At 35.8% G+C, this 18,445-nt stretch overlaps 1 protein-coding gene across 1 annotated transcript in view; it reads right to left on the reverse strand.

Annotated features, from left to right (window-relative positions):
- Positions 1-18,445, reverse strand: part of LOC121425025 (pre-mRNA-splicing factor SLU7-like) — a 44,403-nt gene that overhangs the window by 20,169 nt on the left and 5,789 nt on the right. Inside the window, exons 4-10 of the mRNA XM_041620959.1 lie at positions 18,098-18,178; positions 12,883-13,047; positions 12,174-12,242; positions 10,217-10,296; positions 5,549-5,594; positions 2,814-2,911; positions 974-1,041 (exon numbers count right to left, since the gene is read on the reverse strand). Of these exons, the coding sequence (XP_041476893.1) occupies positions 974-1,041; positions 2,814-2,911; positions 5,549-5,594; positions 10,217-10,296; positions 12,174-12,242; positions 12,883-13,047; positions 18,098-18,178 (607 nt within the window). The remainder of the gene's footprint in view (positions 1-973; positions 1,042-2,813; positions 2,912-5,548; positions 5,595-10,216; positions 10,297-12,173; positions 12,243-12,882; positions 13,048-18,097; positions 18,179-18,445) is intronic.

Raw genomic sequence — 18,445 nt, forward strand, 5'->3', positions numbered from 1 at the left:
TTTTTAATGAATCTTCCCTGACAATATTCAACAATGAAATTTTAAGACAAATGCATGTCAAAAGGTTTATTTATTGTCTTTTGATTAACATGATATAGATTAATTAACTATTACCTTTCACTAAAATTGAGTCTTTCAATAGCAAACAATAATCCATCATTTGCAAATATGTGATTACTTGTAAATTTACATTTTGATGCTACTTTATTCACAAGTCCACCGTTTTCAACAGTGGACTCCTTTCATTTAAAACAGTGGACTCATCAATGAAAACGCATGCTAAAAAATGGCAACAGGCGTCAATTTGTCACACTGTCGCGCATTTGTCATAAATGCGCGCATCAGCATTGGACATTTTTAATATGTGGGTAAATTTATTCAGGAAATCAGCGTTACCAATGCGTTCAACCGATGGTTTTCAAAACCACCTTTGTGAATTCCGTCTAGAGTGACTGGAATTGGGCGAATCAAAGTACATGTATTCAGGTGAAAATGAATGCCCTCCCAGTATCAGGATCTGTGAATCCAGACAACTGCTTCCTGCTAAAACAATGCTAAGCCAGGACCCTACTGCATGAACGCTACTATTATGGTAATTTGCCATCCAATGGTTACTACCATGGTAATGCTGATTATCAGCCAATCAGAAGCAAGGATTCCATGCAAATTACCATTGGATGTCAAAGTTACCATGGTAACTTGTATGCAAAGGCCTGGGTCCAGGGGTTTAAAGGAACAAATCACTGTACATGTACATTAAAAAGCCTACTTTTACCTTTTGTACAATGCAAATAATTTTTTATTTGGTGTTTCAAACGTGGTATTTTCCACTGTAGCAGATGAATAAAACTGATAGATAAGCTGTGCCAACAACCAAAAGAATGGGTCATCAATCACGAACAAAGTCATTGATATTAACTTTATCACACACCATGCAGTCCAAGATACAGTGTATTAATTCATATCAACTTACTTTGTGCCTTTGCCATAGAGACCGTGTCACCACCTTCTCGTATGAAGTTATCTCCAGCAAACTTTAGACTGTAAAAAAGGATTGAAATTTGATGTGTATTTGTATATGCACATATCATAATCAACAAGTTAAAAACAAGTGAATGCTATCAATACCTTGAGATTAATATGATTCATAAAATCTTTAAAAATCAAATGACTGGAGATTGTCAAATCAAAGATGATGCATGCACACTCATATTTTTCTCATATACATGTAACTTGTAATACTTATTTTGGAAAACGCAGTGATAAGGTACTACACCACAAAGAGCTACTAATTTATATACTGGCAATCATCAATTGAAATCTAAACAAATCCACACCCATTTTTAGGGTTTAACATATTATCAGACTCCTAGATGGATGTATCTCTAATCTCTATCAAAAATTCAGAATTTTTTGGTGTGTCGTATCAATTCTTGCTATTGACACTAACCAAAAGTCTTGGATGTAATTCCGGTCTTTTACTTTTAGGACCCAGTAAGCTCCGGTAGCATGAAAGTATGAATAGAATACAGCAAAAGGGATAACATACATGTAAGAATAATGTTTCATACTTCCTCCTAAAAACAAATAGAGATCAAGTACACACTATGAAAGCAGATGCAACTAGAATAGCGCTTGTTATGGGAACGAGTAGACTGGAATGTATTGAGTCAAACATCAATGATCAAGAAGTGAAATTTCTAGTTCAGTGCAGAAAGTGAATGGCAAACTCTTGCCTTGTGCTACATCCATCGACTTTTAGTTATTGTCCATTGCAAGAACTGGTAGTTTTGCTACAGTCTTGGCAGAGGATCTTTACTGTGAATGATATTGAAGCATTGTGATAAAATGCCAATCTTAGATACGTTTTGTGGCTGTTATATGATATTTCATTACTTAATTCTTCATGAAATTTTGTCACTGATCAAAATCAGCACCCTCTATAAAAGTAATGTTTCTACACAAATATGAATACTTATCTTACAAAGCTATCAGAAAGGTTTGAAATCTACATGTATTTTACCCCAGCCCTTAATCAAAAAGTGGTTTTCCATCCAAGAAGAAAAATATGCCCTTTAAGAATTTGTTGTCGGGACCTTGCTTTTTTAATTCATGATTTTTTACTCCAGAAAAATCGGGTTTTGCAACTACAGAACAAGCTATCACATCTGTGACTATTTGCCTTGTGATTACAAAATTAGATAAGAGGATCATTTCATTAACATTGGATCTGACAACTTTCCTTGAATTTGATTGGCTGAGAAGAACTGTTACTATGGCAACTCTCGGATAACCCAGACGTCGGATCAGTTATCCAAGAAGTCTTTCATAAGTGCTCCCTAGGTCATTCCTGAACAAGCCGAATCTGAAGTTGATCTCTCAAACAGTTCCTGATTTATTGTGAGGAGATATTTCAATCTCATGACATCTATGACCTTTGACCTCAAATATCCCACAAAGTTCCCATTCAGTTCATTGTCCTCCACGTATGGATGCATCAAACACGTTTGCATCCGGTGGGTGTTTCATAAAGCTGTTTGTAAGTTAAGAGAGACTTTAAGAACGACTGGTGAACCTTTCTATGTTGTAAATAATCACCAATGAATATTCATGGTAAACGTCACTTACCATAAGAAAGAATAACCTGTCATTCTTAAAGTCACTCTTAACTTATGAACAGCTTTATGAAATGGCCCCCTGATCCATTGTAGCATTTTGAATTGAATGAGAAGAGAATGCCGGAAGACATACACCTTCAGCACCACCTCGGGGGGGGGGGGGGGGTGTTAATAAACAATCAATAATATACTCACTCATCAGGATTCGCTCCGACATCTTTATAAGGATTATCTCTCATCGATCTTGTTTTGGGGTCGTAGTAGGCCGAGTTGGGGTTCAGGTTGTACAAGTACTGTGTTAAAAGATTGGAGAAAAAAGGTGTAAAATATTTTAGTTTGAAAATACAAATAAAAGAAAACAAACAAAAGAGCAAAGCTTTGACTCTTCTAATGAACAAGTTTAAATACAAAATCAGATTATCAAATTATTTTTCTCCGTCAAAGAAATGAAAGAATCATGCAAATGTGTCCTGCCCCAAAATGAATATTCAAACAAGCTATGACCATCATTTTGCATTGTCATAATCATTTCACATGAATAAATTACAGGCTGCTGAAAATATTTAATTTCTGAATTTTTGGAAATATTATTTGAGAAGATATTATTTGTGAATACATGCATCAATCAAGGGCTGCTCAAAAAGCTGTAGAAAAATATAAACTTTGCCAGGATTCTATCATGTCTATCCAGCACATTTACCATCAACATCAATAGATGGATAGAGCTAAAACACACTCTTTTGAGGCCAAATAAAGTACTCCTAAAGGTCAAAAGGTTATACCTGCACAGAGTTCCATACTTTCTTTCTATTGCCTATGCATGTTAAAGTATTTTGATTATTTAGTATGATCCCACATACTGTTAATTGTATACTTGGTGTAGGCCCGTTTTGAAAGTCCATTTTTGATGCACGTGTACACAGCGTGTTTTTCGGTCGTGTACACATTGTAAACACCGTGAGAGCGAGTTATGTTTTCATGTCGACACGGACCCGCATCAACATGTCATAAATAGGGGTCTATATAGCCTAAGTCACGGTTTTAAAGCTTACCTGAGAAGTTTGTAGTATCAATAAAAGTTAATTCAGCTTAGCAGCACATTTAATTAATAAAAAATGCAAATGAAAATCAGTGCAGGGTCCTAGCTAGTGCCGACGCTCGTTGGAAGCGCATTTTGTATACTGTACCGTACATGTATGCACAGATCGCTATAGAATTAACCCTAAATAGACTGGGCTACATTGTATTTTGACGCCTAAGAAGACTAGGGGGGGCTGATTCAGCCCCCCCTTATGATCTCGCCCGTCGATCGCGCGATCGTGACGAAAATTGGCACACGCGTTACCCATGGCATTATCTACAATACTATGACATCAAATTTGGCAAAAAAACTCATGTCTCATTAATTATGCTAATTTATGCGTAAAATCATAAGTTTGCTCTAATTAATAAAATAATGCCCCTGAAATGCTAATTTTTGTTTCACATACTCTAGATAGGCATCTGATCAAGTTTATTTTTTTAAAAATTCAACATCACATTTATTTTCTTATGTATTCTATCGTTTTCTAAATTTCTTATGTATTTCCTTGTTTTTCAACTTTTTGAATCAGCGATTTTGGAAGTGAACTCACTCTAGATTAATTGAAATATATTGACATATAAGTAATTAAAAAATGTGCAGTGTCTGAGAACTAAGATTTAATGTGAGGCTGTGAGCTTGTTCACTGACTTTGTAGTCCCATGCAAGCTTTATGCAGATGCTACCGTGTACGCGGTGATGGAATTTAGTACACGTGCACTGACTTGACCGTGCGTGTACACGTGTACCCGAAACGGGCCTAACTTGGAGTGCTTTTCTTTTGCCCCCACAGTCATGCGTGCGGCAGTGCACAATGAGCTCCATCCAGCTTATTGATATCAATGACATTTACTGAGAAAAATAAGAAATAAAAGTGAATTAAAAAAAAAACAAGTGGAATGCCTCTGGCCGTCTCACCTGCATCACGCGGTTCAATGTAGCAGCAGTGCTGACTTTGAATACTACTCTAACTCGCACAAGATGTTCAGTGATACATGGTTCCTCTTATGTCCACTTTTTATGAACTAGACCAATAAACTTACAGAGATATGATGGTTATTCAACAAAAAACCCCAACATGGCCAAAGTTCATTGACCTTACATGACCTTTGACCTTGATCATGTGACCTGAAACTCGAACAGGATGTTCGAGTTGATTACTCTTATGTACAAGTTTCATGAATCAGATCCATAAACTTTCAAAGTTATGATGGTAATTCAACAGATACACCCAATTCGGCCAAAGTTCATTGACCTTTGACCTTGGTCATGTGACCTGAAACGTGCACAGGATGTTCAGTGATACTTGATTACTCTAATGTCTAAGTTTAATGAACTAGACCAATAAACTTTCAAAGTTATGATGGTAATTCAACAGATACCCCCGATTCGGCCAAAGTTCATTGACCCTAAATGACCTTTGACCTTAATCATGAGACCTGAAACTTGCACAAAATTTTGAGTGATGCTTGATTACTATTATGTCCAAGTTTCATGAATCAGATCCATAAACTTTCAAAGTTATGATGGGAATTCAACAGATATCGCCAATTCGGCCAAAGTTCATTGACCCTAAATGACCTTTGACCTTGGTCATGTGACATGAAACTCTAATAGGATGTTCAGTAATACTTGATTAACCTTATGGCCAAGTTTCATGAACTAGGTCCATATACTTTCTAAGTTATGACGTCATTTCAAAAACTTAACCTCAGGTTAAGATTTGATGTTGACGCCGCCGCCGTCGCCGCCGCCGCCGTCGGAAAAGCGGCGCCTATAGTCTCACTTTGCTTCGCAGGTGAGACAAAAACCCTAACAACAAAAAAAAACACCTGCAAGTATCACATACCTTAGCTGTGTCCTCACGAATGCGAAGGTTTCTCACTGTAATTCGCCTAAAGAGATCAAACAGAGACACGAGTTAACTTGATTTTATCTTCATACAAGTACATGTATGTTAGCAATAATCAAAATTGGGAATCCACATTTTCTAAAAACAAGCCATGTGAGGTCTAATGCATTGCTATTGAAAACATGATAGTGTAAGGTAGCAACCAAAGAGAAATAAAAAATGAAATCACATAATTTTTCAAATCAAATATTTCTGTATCTTTTTTGGTTTGCCTTTCAGAACAAAAAAAAGAGTATATATATATACATGATGCAGTACAAATTGATACTGCACCATATTGAAGAAGACAATTAAAATTTGATTGTTTTTTCTTCAACATTTCAAAAACTTGTTTTGCCTTTCTGAACAATATTATCATCTATATAGTGTTCTAGCGATGCATAAAAAAACATATTTTGGTCTGCATCAATTGCCCGTGCAAAAAAAAGGACCGAAATCCGAGAAATATCCCATAGACTCCTGTACAAAAATTGTTATTGAATATGAGAGCTTATTCAATAGTTTAAGGCGCGTGCACGAATGCGTGAAATATACAACTCGTGCAACAATGAAAGCAATGCGATGCACAGCATAGAGCACAACGACGCTCCATGACGTCAAAATGAACTACATGGAAGTCGCATGTCAACGACAAAATTATAGGTGATAATGGCAAAATGTGATAAGTGATATGACTTGTTAAATCAAATTTCTCCCTCTTTTTCTGGGGGGAGGATGGGATAGATGATTATATTAGATGGCGTTATTTCATGAAACCAGAAATATTGCATGGCTTTTTTGTGCATTCCCGATTTCCATTCATTATTTTGTTCATCTATATTTTCATAATTATGTGCCAACCATAATTTTATCATCACCACTATTTGTTTCAGTTCTGTTCTGTTGATACCTTTGCTTTGTTTTATGTTAAACAGCTATTTATTTTTATTTTGTGTATATATACTTTTGTTCCCATTTTGTTCTTTTTAATGAATTTGGAAATAAATGCTGAATTGAATTGAATATTCCTCTAGTTAGGGCCAATATTCCACTCATCTGTGATTCGTGGAATATTTTCCTGAACTCTTGGAATATTTCTTGTATTCCATTCAGAGCAATCCAATACAATATACATGTAATTATATTTCTTGTGTTGGTAGAAAAATAGTGATGCTCATGGTCTGTACTCCCATACAAGCAAAACGAAAATTCCAATAACCCTCAGAATTATAACACTGAAAATCTTGGATGGAAAAAAAATTATCAACATCATCCCACAAAATGCCAAGACAGGATGGATGAAGATGACTTTAAATATAAAGAAGGAATTTCCTTTCCCACTAATGCGCACTTCTTATGAATTTCCAGGTTAATCCTATAATCATAAGTGGTTTCAGCACTGTCAGGTAACTTCGTACACTGATACATGTACCATTCTAACTTTAGTGAACTATAATTAATTACACTGCATTCCATTAGCTTTCAGATTCTCCTCCAAAATATTATTCCATATGTAGGTCACAGATCACATGAGGAAATCTCATAGGTTGAAGGATTTCTGCTTAAAAATTAGTTTGCATGTTTTCATTAAAAATTACATGCTTATTCTCCATTGCTGGATTTATTTCTCATGAATATATATAACATATTGGCTTCAATTTGTATCAGACAAATATAATTAAAAAACATTACTTTATTTTTTTACTGGAGCGTTGTGGCCAAGTGAATTAGTTTCCGGACTTTGAAACAGAGGGTCATGGGTTCGAATCCCAGCCATGGCTGCGCGGGGCTTCTTCCCGACTGCACTTAATTATAAGTCCGCTGTGCTGCATTGGCCGTTGCTGCAGTTGCAATCAAAATGTAAATGAATATGCGCAGGCTTGTTAGATATAATTATTAAAAATTTAAGGATCCTGTATGAATGGCCATCGGAATAATGTTTTCTGCATTGTAATCTGAACCCAATTTCATTGTTTTTCAATTTGTCGGTATTAATTTGAGCGAGAGCTTGTAAATGTATTAAACTTTATTTACGATCAAATTTTGATGATCTGGGTCAAGTCAGAGAGCAAGCGCAATTAAACGTTGAGAGAAAATATCAAGCAACAGCATGCGCAGTTCTGCCCATGACAGTATATTGAAAAATATACTGAGCTACAGGAAAACTTTACAGAGCTATTTGCAGCAATGTGTTTTTCCTATTGAAATTATACTTTGTCACATGATCATGAATTGACCAATCATTTATTTAGAATACTCATGAATATTCGTAAGAGGGATATAACACATTATATTGAAGAAGCCCACTTCTACTTGGCAAGAAGTAGTAATCAATATAATAAAGATTTCCTAAGAAACAACTTTTTATTTCATATTAAAAGTTAAACCTAATACTCCCAAAGGGGGAGGGTGCAATTATGCTGCCCCCCACCCCCCCCCCAATTTTTGTTGTTGTGATGAATTAACTGCAAGGAATCTTTTGACCATGCTACTCGCTAATTACTTTCAAGTCTTGCGAAATTTTTGTCACCGAATTTCGGATGTCCAGGTATGATTTTATGAAATTACGCAACACTATGTACATTAGGAGCATATCAGTCCCAAGATTGCTCCAAAAAGTGTTTTTACCCAAAATTCATAAATGAGTGATAATTATATGGTAATTGCTTTTATTAACAACAATCCTTTAATATGATGATATTTTTTACCAATATAATGTCGACAAGATATTTTTTCGAAAAAGAAAAAGTGGAGCACCTCAGGCAGTCTTGCATGTAGTACACGATTCAATATAGCAAAAATGCTGACTACAGAATACTGCAATAATTATTCAAAAACATTACCATTCTATGATAATATAAAATACTATGCTCACCCTAAATGACATTTGACCTTGGTCATGTGACCTAAGACTTGTGCAAGAAGGTCAGTGATACTTGATTACCCCTATGTCCACATTTCATGAACTATATCCATAAACTTTCAAAGTTATAATGGCAATTCAACAAATACACCCCCCAAAAAAGTAAAAAATATGGCCAAAGTTCTTTGACCTTTCACGACTTTGACTTTGGATGTGTGACCTGAAACAAATGTAGGATGTTCACTGATACTTGATTTATGTTCAAGTTTCATGAACTACATGTAGATCCATATACTTTCAAAGTTTTGATAGTTCAACAAAACTTAAACTTGGTCAAGATTTCGCTTTGATTCCCCCAACATAATTGGCCCTCAATGACCTTTGACCTAGGTCATGTGACCTTAAAGTCACAAAGAATGTTTAGTGATACTTGATTACCCTCAGGTTCATGAACCAGGTCCATATACTTATGACATTTAAAAAAATAAACCTCAGTGAAAGATTTCAATATTGACGCCACCGTCATCAGAAAAGTGGCGCCTTGCCTTGCTCTGCTATGCAGGCGATAAAAAAATACTCAAGAAATCAAATTAAATACTGTATAAGTTGTTATTTTTGCGTACAGAACTTTTCGCGGGTTGTTGAATTCGCGATCGGAAGATGTACCAAACACAGCATTTCAGAGAAGAAAAAAATGGTGCCAAAAAACGCTCCTCAAGCCCTCATACTGACGTGTCCTTTGTACATAAATATGACCCTATAACAATCAGTTATAAAAGTGTGAAAAAAGTGGCTTAAATTTAATTTTTTGTACCTCTAGATCTGAAAATATATGTACCGTCAAAGTTTGATCTGTAAAAGCAATCTTTAGAAGTTGTGATTTGTTAGGTTTAGGTTCATTTTTAAAAGTTGGTTGAAGTGAAGAAATTTTGAATTTTGTGAACAGAATCTTACATGTACACCTGTAAAACTTCTGGTCATGTGACTTTACATGTATGAATATTAATGAGTATGCAAATAGCTGCCAACGTACCAGTGCATACAGTCAATCAGATGACAAAATCAAATTTCAAGGAAAATACATTGTAATATTAAAGTGAGTGAAAAAATATTGATGAAATTATGTTAGGAAATACTTTAGGCTCTGATTTTGTTTGAGAAATAAAAAAAAGTGAAATTCAAGCTGACTTTTTTTAATCACTAACTGTTCTTTCTCAACCTTATTTTTGTACATAAATATAGGTGCATATTTTAAGCACACAGGATGTTTGCAATAGCAAAGCTTTGCTGTAGGGATATTGGCACTGATTACTAAATGTGTCAAAATTTTCACGCATTGTTTAAGAAATCCACAGCCGATCAGCAATTCCTGAAATCCGCGCAAATGATACAGTACAGAAGAGACCGATTTTGGTACTAAAATATTTTTTTCATGTAGGTTGAGGAGCATGATATCAAGCAAAAATCAGCATACATTAATTCATATAAACAATTATAGGAATGAAGTGAAATTTCACTAGGCACCTGCATAGATTACATCATTCCCTAACATCAATAAACTTTTTGTTGTGATCCTATGATCGATGGCCTAGATCTGAAGGGGGGCCAATACATGTACCCCCCTCCTTCTAGCAATGATTGTAGAACATTTTTCAACGATTGATTCCATTGACTACAATGTATAATCAAGCGTATGATCAATCGCTAACCTTTGTGTTACGATACCCAGAATTAGTATTAAAAGATTAAAGTAGCTCTCATACCTTTTACTGTCGAAATTGGTTCCAGGCATGTCAAAGGAATCAGCATATTTATCCTCATCTGCATCACTTTCGTCGCTATCCTGTAAATTTACAATGAATAACAATTTAAGAAGCAAATACATTGTATTTATCAGACCCGAAATCTTAAAGAGAAATTCCAGTAGTTGCAGTTAACACTGATTTCATGAGAAAGTCTGTAAAACAAGGCTTAATTGTCAGTATATCATCGAGGATCTAGATCTGGTACAGTTACATTAACTGGACTTTGTGAAATCTTGAAATCGACGCTGAAAAATGTTCACACTGAAGATCCCCAACACAGATAAGCGCACGTGGGACAATGTATAATTATTGCTTAGGGCGTCGGGCCCGAATCCCGTGCTTATTTGCTGATTTCTCAGCAATTACACAATTTCTTCCAGAATCCTTTGGCACATGTGTTTTATTTATACAAACAGACACTTTGGTGGTCATTTCATTGGATTCTGTACGAACTCATTTTGATATCGTTACCAAAACTAGTATTTCCCTTTAAGTTTACACATATCAGGGGTGTGAGTGGTCACAAATGAAAAGATCTGAAAAAAGCTGGAGTGGTGAAAAAGTCTGAAATAGAACAAGCTCCCATTCTTTTTGTACAGAGGAAATCCACAAAAAAGCTGAAATTAAGCTGAAAATCAAAATCCCCGAAAAATCTGAAATCAGATAAAAGCTGAACTCTCACATCCCTGACATATAATTGTTTCTATGAAATAAGAGCTAGGATCAGTTCATCCGTGACCATCCACCCTGAGACCAACAATAAGTCACCAGAAATTCATTTGCGATTGTCTTTTCGCTGGAAAAGGCACACACTATAAAGCATACCCCATACCGTAAAATGGTACATAACTCATTAAAATTGATCAACAATAAGCCTCAAAAGTATGTGATTGAAAGTAGAAGATATTCATCAAGAACGAGGTTTGATTTTGGGGGTACATTCAAGCATAAGATGTACACACTTTGCAATCTCAAATGTCCAAGCACTGCCAAAAGAAAGTTTCTAAGGAACCCTTTTATCATTCTATTCGATCCTACAACTTCAAATTTTGACAGTATTAAACAGAAGAATGACTCTTTCTGGCTAATTTTCATATTTTTGCTTTTCGAAGAACAAATTACCAATATGGCTATTTCCAGAGAAACTTCCCAAAGCAACTTATTGTTGTTTTTTGGGCTGGTAGGTCACATATTGTATTGAAAAACAAAAGGAAATGAAGGGAAAAATGCAAAAAGATAGCAAGTTTGGCCATATACATTTACGGGGGGGGGGGGGTAACCTGTATTTATCCCTGTGAGTTGACCTGTATACTCATATGCCTTGAATAAGCCAGTTCGTAGTTCCTTTCTGGGCATGATCAAAAGATTCTACGCATGATCAGAAGAAGGTCATTTGTACTAAAGTGACATGGTGCTTTAAAATCTAATGAGATAAGCACCAACTTTGATGTCTTGATTATTCATATATTCTTTTGAATTGTCGTTTTCATTTACATCCACAAAAAACAACAATGCTTCCGCGAACGACTGGTATTTCACAGTTTGTTAAGTACATTGTGCAACATGCTAAGATATGCATTCAAAGTAGGAATGCAACAAATACCTTCATCAAGTGTTCATTGGTGTGCTATTCTAGTCACCTGGTCTATTCAATTTCTTCATCCTGCTATGTAAGGCAGGCAGCTTACGTAATATCTTGCTTTGAAATCTGCCTATCATAATGAAAGAAATGAAAGGTCATTTGACCAAAATTGCCCATGAAGTAACTACGAACTGGTCTATTGCAATATCAAGAGGGCTTTACACATGTAGATGAACAATCAAACAATAATAACCTATTGGCAAACATGGGTGATATTTCTATCTGAAATAACAAAAAACAATTGGTGCACACACAAAATTAAAAATTCCATACCCTTTCTTTCTCCAGATCCCCTGATATCATTTCATTTTGGAGTTTCTTCGCTTTCAGCTGCTTCTTGGCCTAGGGTGAGAAAAGAGAAAGAAAATAATTATGATACCATTCCATAGTCAAAAGTACTTCTTCTATCTTAACATACTCCTCAATAACACGTTTGTGATCCTCAAATTATCTGTTCATCGATCCTTCTCACCATCATAATAAAAATGGATTTTGTGCTCTGATAAGCCGAGCTGACAAACACGATATCTTATACGTTTTCCTTTCATCACACAGCACTCCATAATCACACTTACCTCTTCCATCTTTGCGGACTCTTCAATGACAGCCTCATGTTCCTCGGGGTTATAGCCCTTCCATCGATCCCTCTTACCAATATATTAAAATTGGAGGTTGGGTTCTGATTACCATGAGGGAAAACCTGCTATCATATTCATAAAATCAAAACATATTTCTAACATTTTCCTTACATCACGCAGCACTCCATATTCACATCTACCTCTTCCATCTTGGCGTACTCTTCAATGACGGCTTCATGTTCCTCAGGGTTATATCCATTCCATTGATCCCTCTTACCAATATATTAAAAATTGGAGGTTGGGCTCTGATTACCGTGAAGACAAACCCGCTATCATATTCATAAAATCAAAACATTTTCCGAACATTTCCGTTATTTCACGCAGCACTCCATAATCACACCTACCTCTTCCATCTTGGCGTACTCTTCAATGACGGCTTCATGTTCCTCAGGGTTATAGCCGTTCCATCGATCCCTCTTACCATCGTAGTCAAAGTGGAGTTTGGGCTGCATGTGTTCATCCGGGGCAAGGTCCTCCCCTGAAAATTTAGCGCCGACTTTACGCGGTCTCTGTATTAGGAAAAACAAACCAACATCAACATCCCTTTGAACTTGTTAATAAAGACTGAGCTTGATGTGGACTAGTGGTCTCCGAATTGTGTTATAGCAAAATTAGCCAGTCTTCCACATGTTAAAGGCAACTGTTCTCTTTGTCCATGATATACATATTTTTGTTATGAAAACCTCTATTACATGTCCCCATAATTAAGATTAAAATAGACTTGATTAAAGTGAAAATATAAGTAAAATATGTAAAAGTAATTGGTGGCTCTAGGGAGTTGTACAATTGTCACATCACACATGTTTGTCGCATTGCCAATGGGAGGATGTCCTCATCATAAAGTGATCTGAACAATCGAATGCTCATAAATAATTATTATTTGTGAAACACTCCCCCCCCCCGGTCTTCAGAAAAATTCTATGAGTGTCATGGTGTAGTGGTCAAGGGCCCGTATTCCATAAACGAGATAAGATTTTTGCTTAAGTCTTAGCAATTTGTCTTAGCATTTTGCTTGTCTAAGAAATCTTCCCTAGCGATATTCCATAAACTTAAGACATTTGTCTCAAGTCAGGCGATATGGCTAAGCCAAAGTCTCAAATTCTATGACCTTCAGTGACCTTCTTAATGATAAATTGCTGCAGAGGTCACTGCAACAAACTTGCAAAAATGTGACTAAAGTTGTTTTTTCTTAAAAATTTGGATTTTATTGAAACTAATTACAACTATTGTAGTAAGAGAAGAGCATTCATCACACATATATGGTAAGAATTTTTAATTCAACATATCTATATTTTTGTTAATTACCAAAACATTTCAATCCCAAACCGAGTGACTTGCACAGTTTTTTTGTGTATCAGTCCCATATATTACTTTTCATGTATTGTTTGTTAAAATATAAATTGAATATATTCCTCTCGACATCTTTACTCTAACTTCAGTTTAAGTAGACCTAGGCCCCCTAAGAGAAAACTTTTGTAACTTTTGAGACTAGTCTTGGGTCTAACATTAGGCCTAGATCTAGCCTAGGCCCAATTAGATCTATAATATCCGTCTGTTTGGAGGAGAATTAAACATTGTTTTTTTTTTTACTTTTTTTACGTTTTTATGAAGGCTGCAAAACGTAACTTTGTTAGTCTAGTAGTGGCATGCCATAGACATAGTGGAGCAACCGAGACTGAAGCTATATAATAATACATCATATAGACCTAGGTATATTAGTATTGGTCTAGGCCTAGAACAACATTCAGGACTTAGCCTTACTTAGGACAGGGATAGATTTACATGTAGGACTAGAATAGATCTGACTTAGAGTTAGGCCTAGCCTAGCCCTAGACCAAAAGCTTCTGTCTCCGTCTCCGACTGTATTTTGATTTTTCTGCTAAACTACGAGTACCGTACGACACTCGACAGTCTAACAACATTACGTTGGACTAGACCCTAATCTCACCAATGTGATATGACAGTAAATGTCAGAAACTTTTAAATAAATTCCCAGAAACTACGGTTATTCCTGTCTACAGTGCTACTGCTAGGCCTATCGCTATGGCATATGCATTGCTTGCCAACTACGGTCTACGCCTAAAGTTAGATCTAGGCCTAGTCCTGACCTAGACATCTAGGCCTATGTAGATTCTAAGTAGATCTAGGCCTAGGTCTACTTCTCTTTTAGGTCCATATGTTTGTTTGGAGGAGTTCTTAATTTATATATTTTGGGGAGTTTGTTTACATCTAGGTTTCTAGAAAACAGGCCTAAAGTAAAGCCTAGACCAACAGCTCAGTCTAGACTTGGGCCTAGGCCTACATTTATATAAAAATTTACTTTAGGTCTAGGCAGCCTATAGTATTATGGCTATACTTTCTTCTATTCATTCTAGATTCTATTTCTAGCCTAGCCGGTAGCCCTAACGTTAGGACTGGCTGATCTAGTTAGACTAGTCTACTGTTTGATCTAGAATCTCTAACGTAGGCCTAGATCTAGAAGAAAAATAAGACTAAAAGCTAGACCCTATCTAGATCTAGTAGAAGTAGAACTATAACAATCTAGGTGTTAATAGTTATAGGTCGAGATCTAAAGTAGAGACTTGTAGACTCTATCAAAATATAGATTCTAGTTCTAAAAAATAGTAAATGTAGGATAGTCTAGATCTATTCATCTTACAGTAGGCCTGAAAAAGGAAGCAGGCTAGGGATCTAGCATTAAGTTGAATCCAGCCAAATGTGAATTTCTTTTTAGCTCCAAAGTACTGGTACATCTTAGTAAAATCCACATCGACTCAATCTCATTTTCTGGCCTCACTGTAAATCTGTCAAGTTCTTGTCGCAATCTCGGTATAGTTTTTGATTCTCACATGTCTAATCACATTTCTTTTATTTGTAGATCAGTTCGCTACCAATTGCGAAATATTGGTTTTATTAGGAAATACTTGTCTCGACCGGCCACAGAAAAATTGGTTCACGTAACAAATTTTCCAATATAGACTATGTCTTGCAGATCTATAGGGGAAGGCGGGGTAAGTTGTGACAGTTTTTGCTTTTTGCATGTTAGAATTTATATGATTAATAATCTTGTCGAAATAAGTACCTTGCCTTGAAATTTCATTCTTCTGAAATATTTTCCACCTATATATAACTTTCTGTCCCCACACTGAAAGTCATTGTGACCTTTGAAAAAAACGATGTCAAATGGCTCAACTTGCCCCATATATGGGGTAAGTTTGAGCCACCTTCTGGGGTAAGTTGAGCCACAAAAACTATGTACAAAATGTATGGGGGGAGAACCAGCATGTCAGTTTTTTGTTTTAAGTCTTTTCACTTGCTAATTCTCTATAAATACTAACATCCTGTAAAAGGAGAAGAGCAGTCATGTATATTTACTCCTTTCAGCCTGCATTTCAATCGATTTTTATGGTTTGTTTGTTTTTTAAGATACATTACCATAGGAATTACCATGGCTCAACTTGCCCCATGCTGTTTGGCTCAACTTACCCCAGTCCGAACTTAGTGCGATAATTTTGTATCCACACACTTATTATGCATCCATCATATAAAAGACTATGACAAGAATGAAGATCCATACCTGGACTAATAATGTTGTTATCATGTCTTTATTATATTCAAAGACGTGTGTGTTTATAAAGCACTTATCTATTTCACACTCTTTTTTACTTTTTTGGCTGAAATTCATATTTTTCCCTCTAAAAAACTACTTTTTGTTTCAAAGTTGGAAACAATGTGGTGGGGTTAGGGGTTATACTATGGGTCATCAATACATGACACCACCACAATGTCTGACTCATTCATTATTGGCCTGGGGCTGGTGGCTCAACTTGCCCCTATGCTCAACTTACCCCGCCTTCCCCTACCTCAAAATCAATGTGTTAGCCAACTTTTAAAAGAATTGGTTGAAAACTAAAAAGGGTTTCAGGCCACAAGATTTTCACCGAATTTCATTATATAATATGTTGTTACCGTGGCAACACGATTTCTGATACAGACAAAAAATATTCTTGCACATTTTCAACTCAAGACTGATGTGTGTGCCAAATTTCATGAGCATTGGTTGAAAAAATGAAAGAGTTTGAACTACAAGATTTTCGTTATATAATATTTCGTTACCATGGCAACACGATTTTTGATACAGGCAAAAATATGTCTTAGACAGCTTCAACTCAAGACTAATGTGTATGCCAAGTATTTAGGAGAATAGACCAGTTGAAAACTGATAACGTATTTCAATCACAAGATTTTCATTTATTTTGGGGTTTTTTTTTTGTTACCATGGCAACAAAATTTTTTATGTAGGCATAAAATATGTTTTGCACATTTTCACATCAAGACTAATGTTTGTGCCACATTTCAGGAAAATTGGTTAAAAACTGAGGAAGTAGTAAGATTTATACATAATTTTTGCCATTATATACCGTTACCATGGCAACACATATTCTGACACATGCATTAATGCGTCTTGCACATCTTTCCTCAAATCTAATGTGTGAGCTAACTTTCATGAGAATTGGTAGAAAATTAAAGAAGTATTTTAAACGGCAAAATTTTGGCCATAATATATTGTTACCATGGCAACACAATTTCTGAAAAAGAAAAACATCTTCCACCTCCTTACCTTAAGACCAATGTGTGTTCAAAATTTCATGAAAATCGGTTTAAAAAATGAAGTAGGAGCTCGAAATGCAATATAGGTATAAATTGTAAAATTTTGTTGGCTGAATTACCTTGAAGGTAATACAATTAAGACAACTCACAGCTGTCTTAAAGTTAGGGCTAAATTCTTAGCCATGTTGTATTTATGAAATACAGAATCTGCAGTTTTAAGAAAAGTTACTTAGCCATTCATCCTATATCTGTCTTAGTTGCGCAAAACCTCTTAGCCAAATTCTAAGATAAAATTCTTAGCCAATTCTTTATGGAATACGCGTTTTGGCTAAGAGTTTTATCTTAGACAGAAAAATAAGACAAAATGCTTAGATTTTTGACTTAAGCATGCTTATCTCGTTTATGGAATACGGGCCCTGACTCTTGCCTTGAAATCAAAAAGTTCGTGTGTTTGAATCTCACCTTGCATCGTTAGGCAAGGCATCAATCCATATTTTGAAAATAAACGAATTGAATTGAATATTTTGCCACTCCCCAACAAGAGCACCCGTTGAATAAAAGTTACCATTATGAAAACTTTGCCATGCAATGGGAACTTGCATAGAATCCTAGATTTTGACTGGCTGCTGATCAGTGCTGCCATATATGGATGGCAAAGTTACCTTTTAATAGTAACTTTTACGTAAAGGGGTCCGGGCGGGAGTTACAATGTACATGTAGGTACCCGGTAGGATGCTGAGGCCTAATGCAGTATGCCTAGCAACCAAGTCTTGGAACTCTTCTTGGAATGCTCCCCACAGAGAGGAGAAAAGACATAAAACTGTATGTAGGCATGCAAGGATCAGATGACCGGGGTAATAATAATTGCAATGTAAAGCACTTTTAGAAACATTATTATATTATAAAAGAGGGTGCTTGCAATAGCTGAATTGGAACGACCAATCTTACCTCGACACAGTCCTTTTTCTTATGCGTCATTGAGCCACAGTTCTCGCACGCACCTTTCCTAAACTTCGTAGACACGGTCCCCTGTTGCAAAATAAAAACAAAGGAACATAACATTGATTTACACATGGAAAATCAGGAAAAACACAAACTGAAAGTGTGCATATCATTCCATACAGATTGGTCTCAATGCCTCATTCGCTGGCATAGGACATCTTTTGGGGCTCTTGTTAAATTTTCCCACTTTTATTTGTAGGCCTACTGATATATAATTAAAATGTGCCTCTCTCAAAAGTGGCCTTGCCCTAATGAAATTGAAGGCCTCTTATTATTAAAGGTGTGACTCAAAAG

The sequence above is a fragment of the Lytechinus variegatus genome, chromosome 12 (genome assembly GCF_018143015.1).
Source record: "Lytechinus variegatus isolate NC3 chromosome 12, Lvar_3.0, whole genome shotgun sequence".
Lineage (NCBI taxonomy): Eukaryota > Metazoa > Echinodermata > Echinoidea > Temnopleuroida > Toxopneustidae > Lytechinus > Lytechinus variegatus.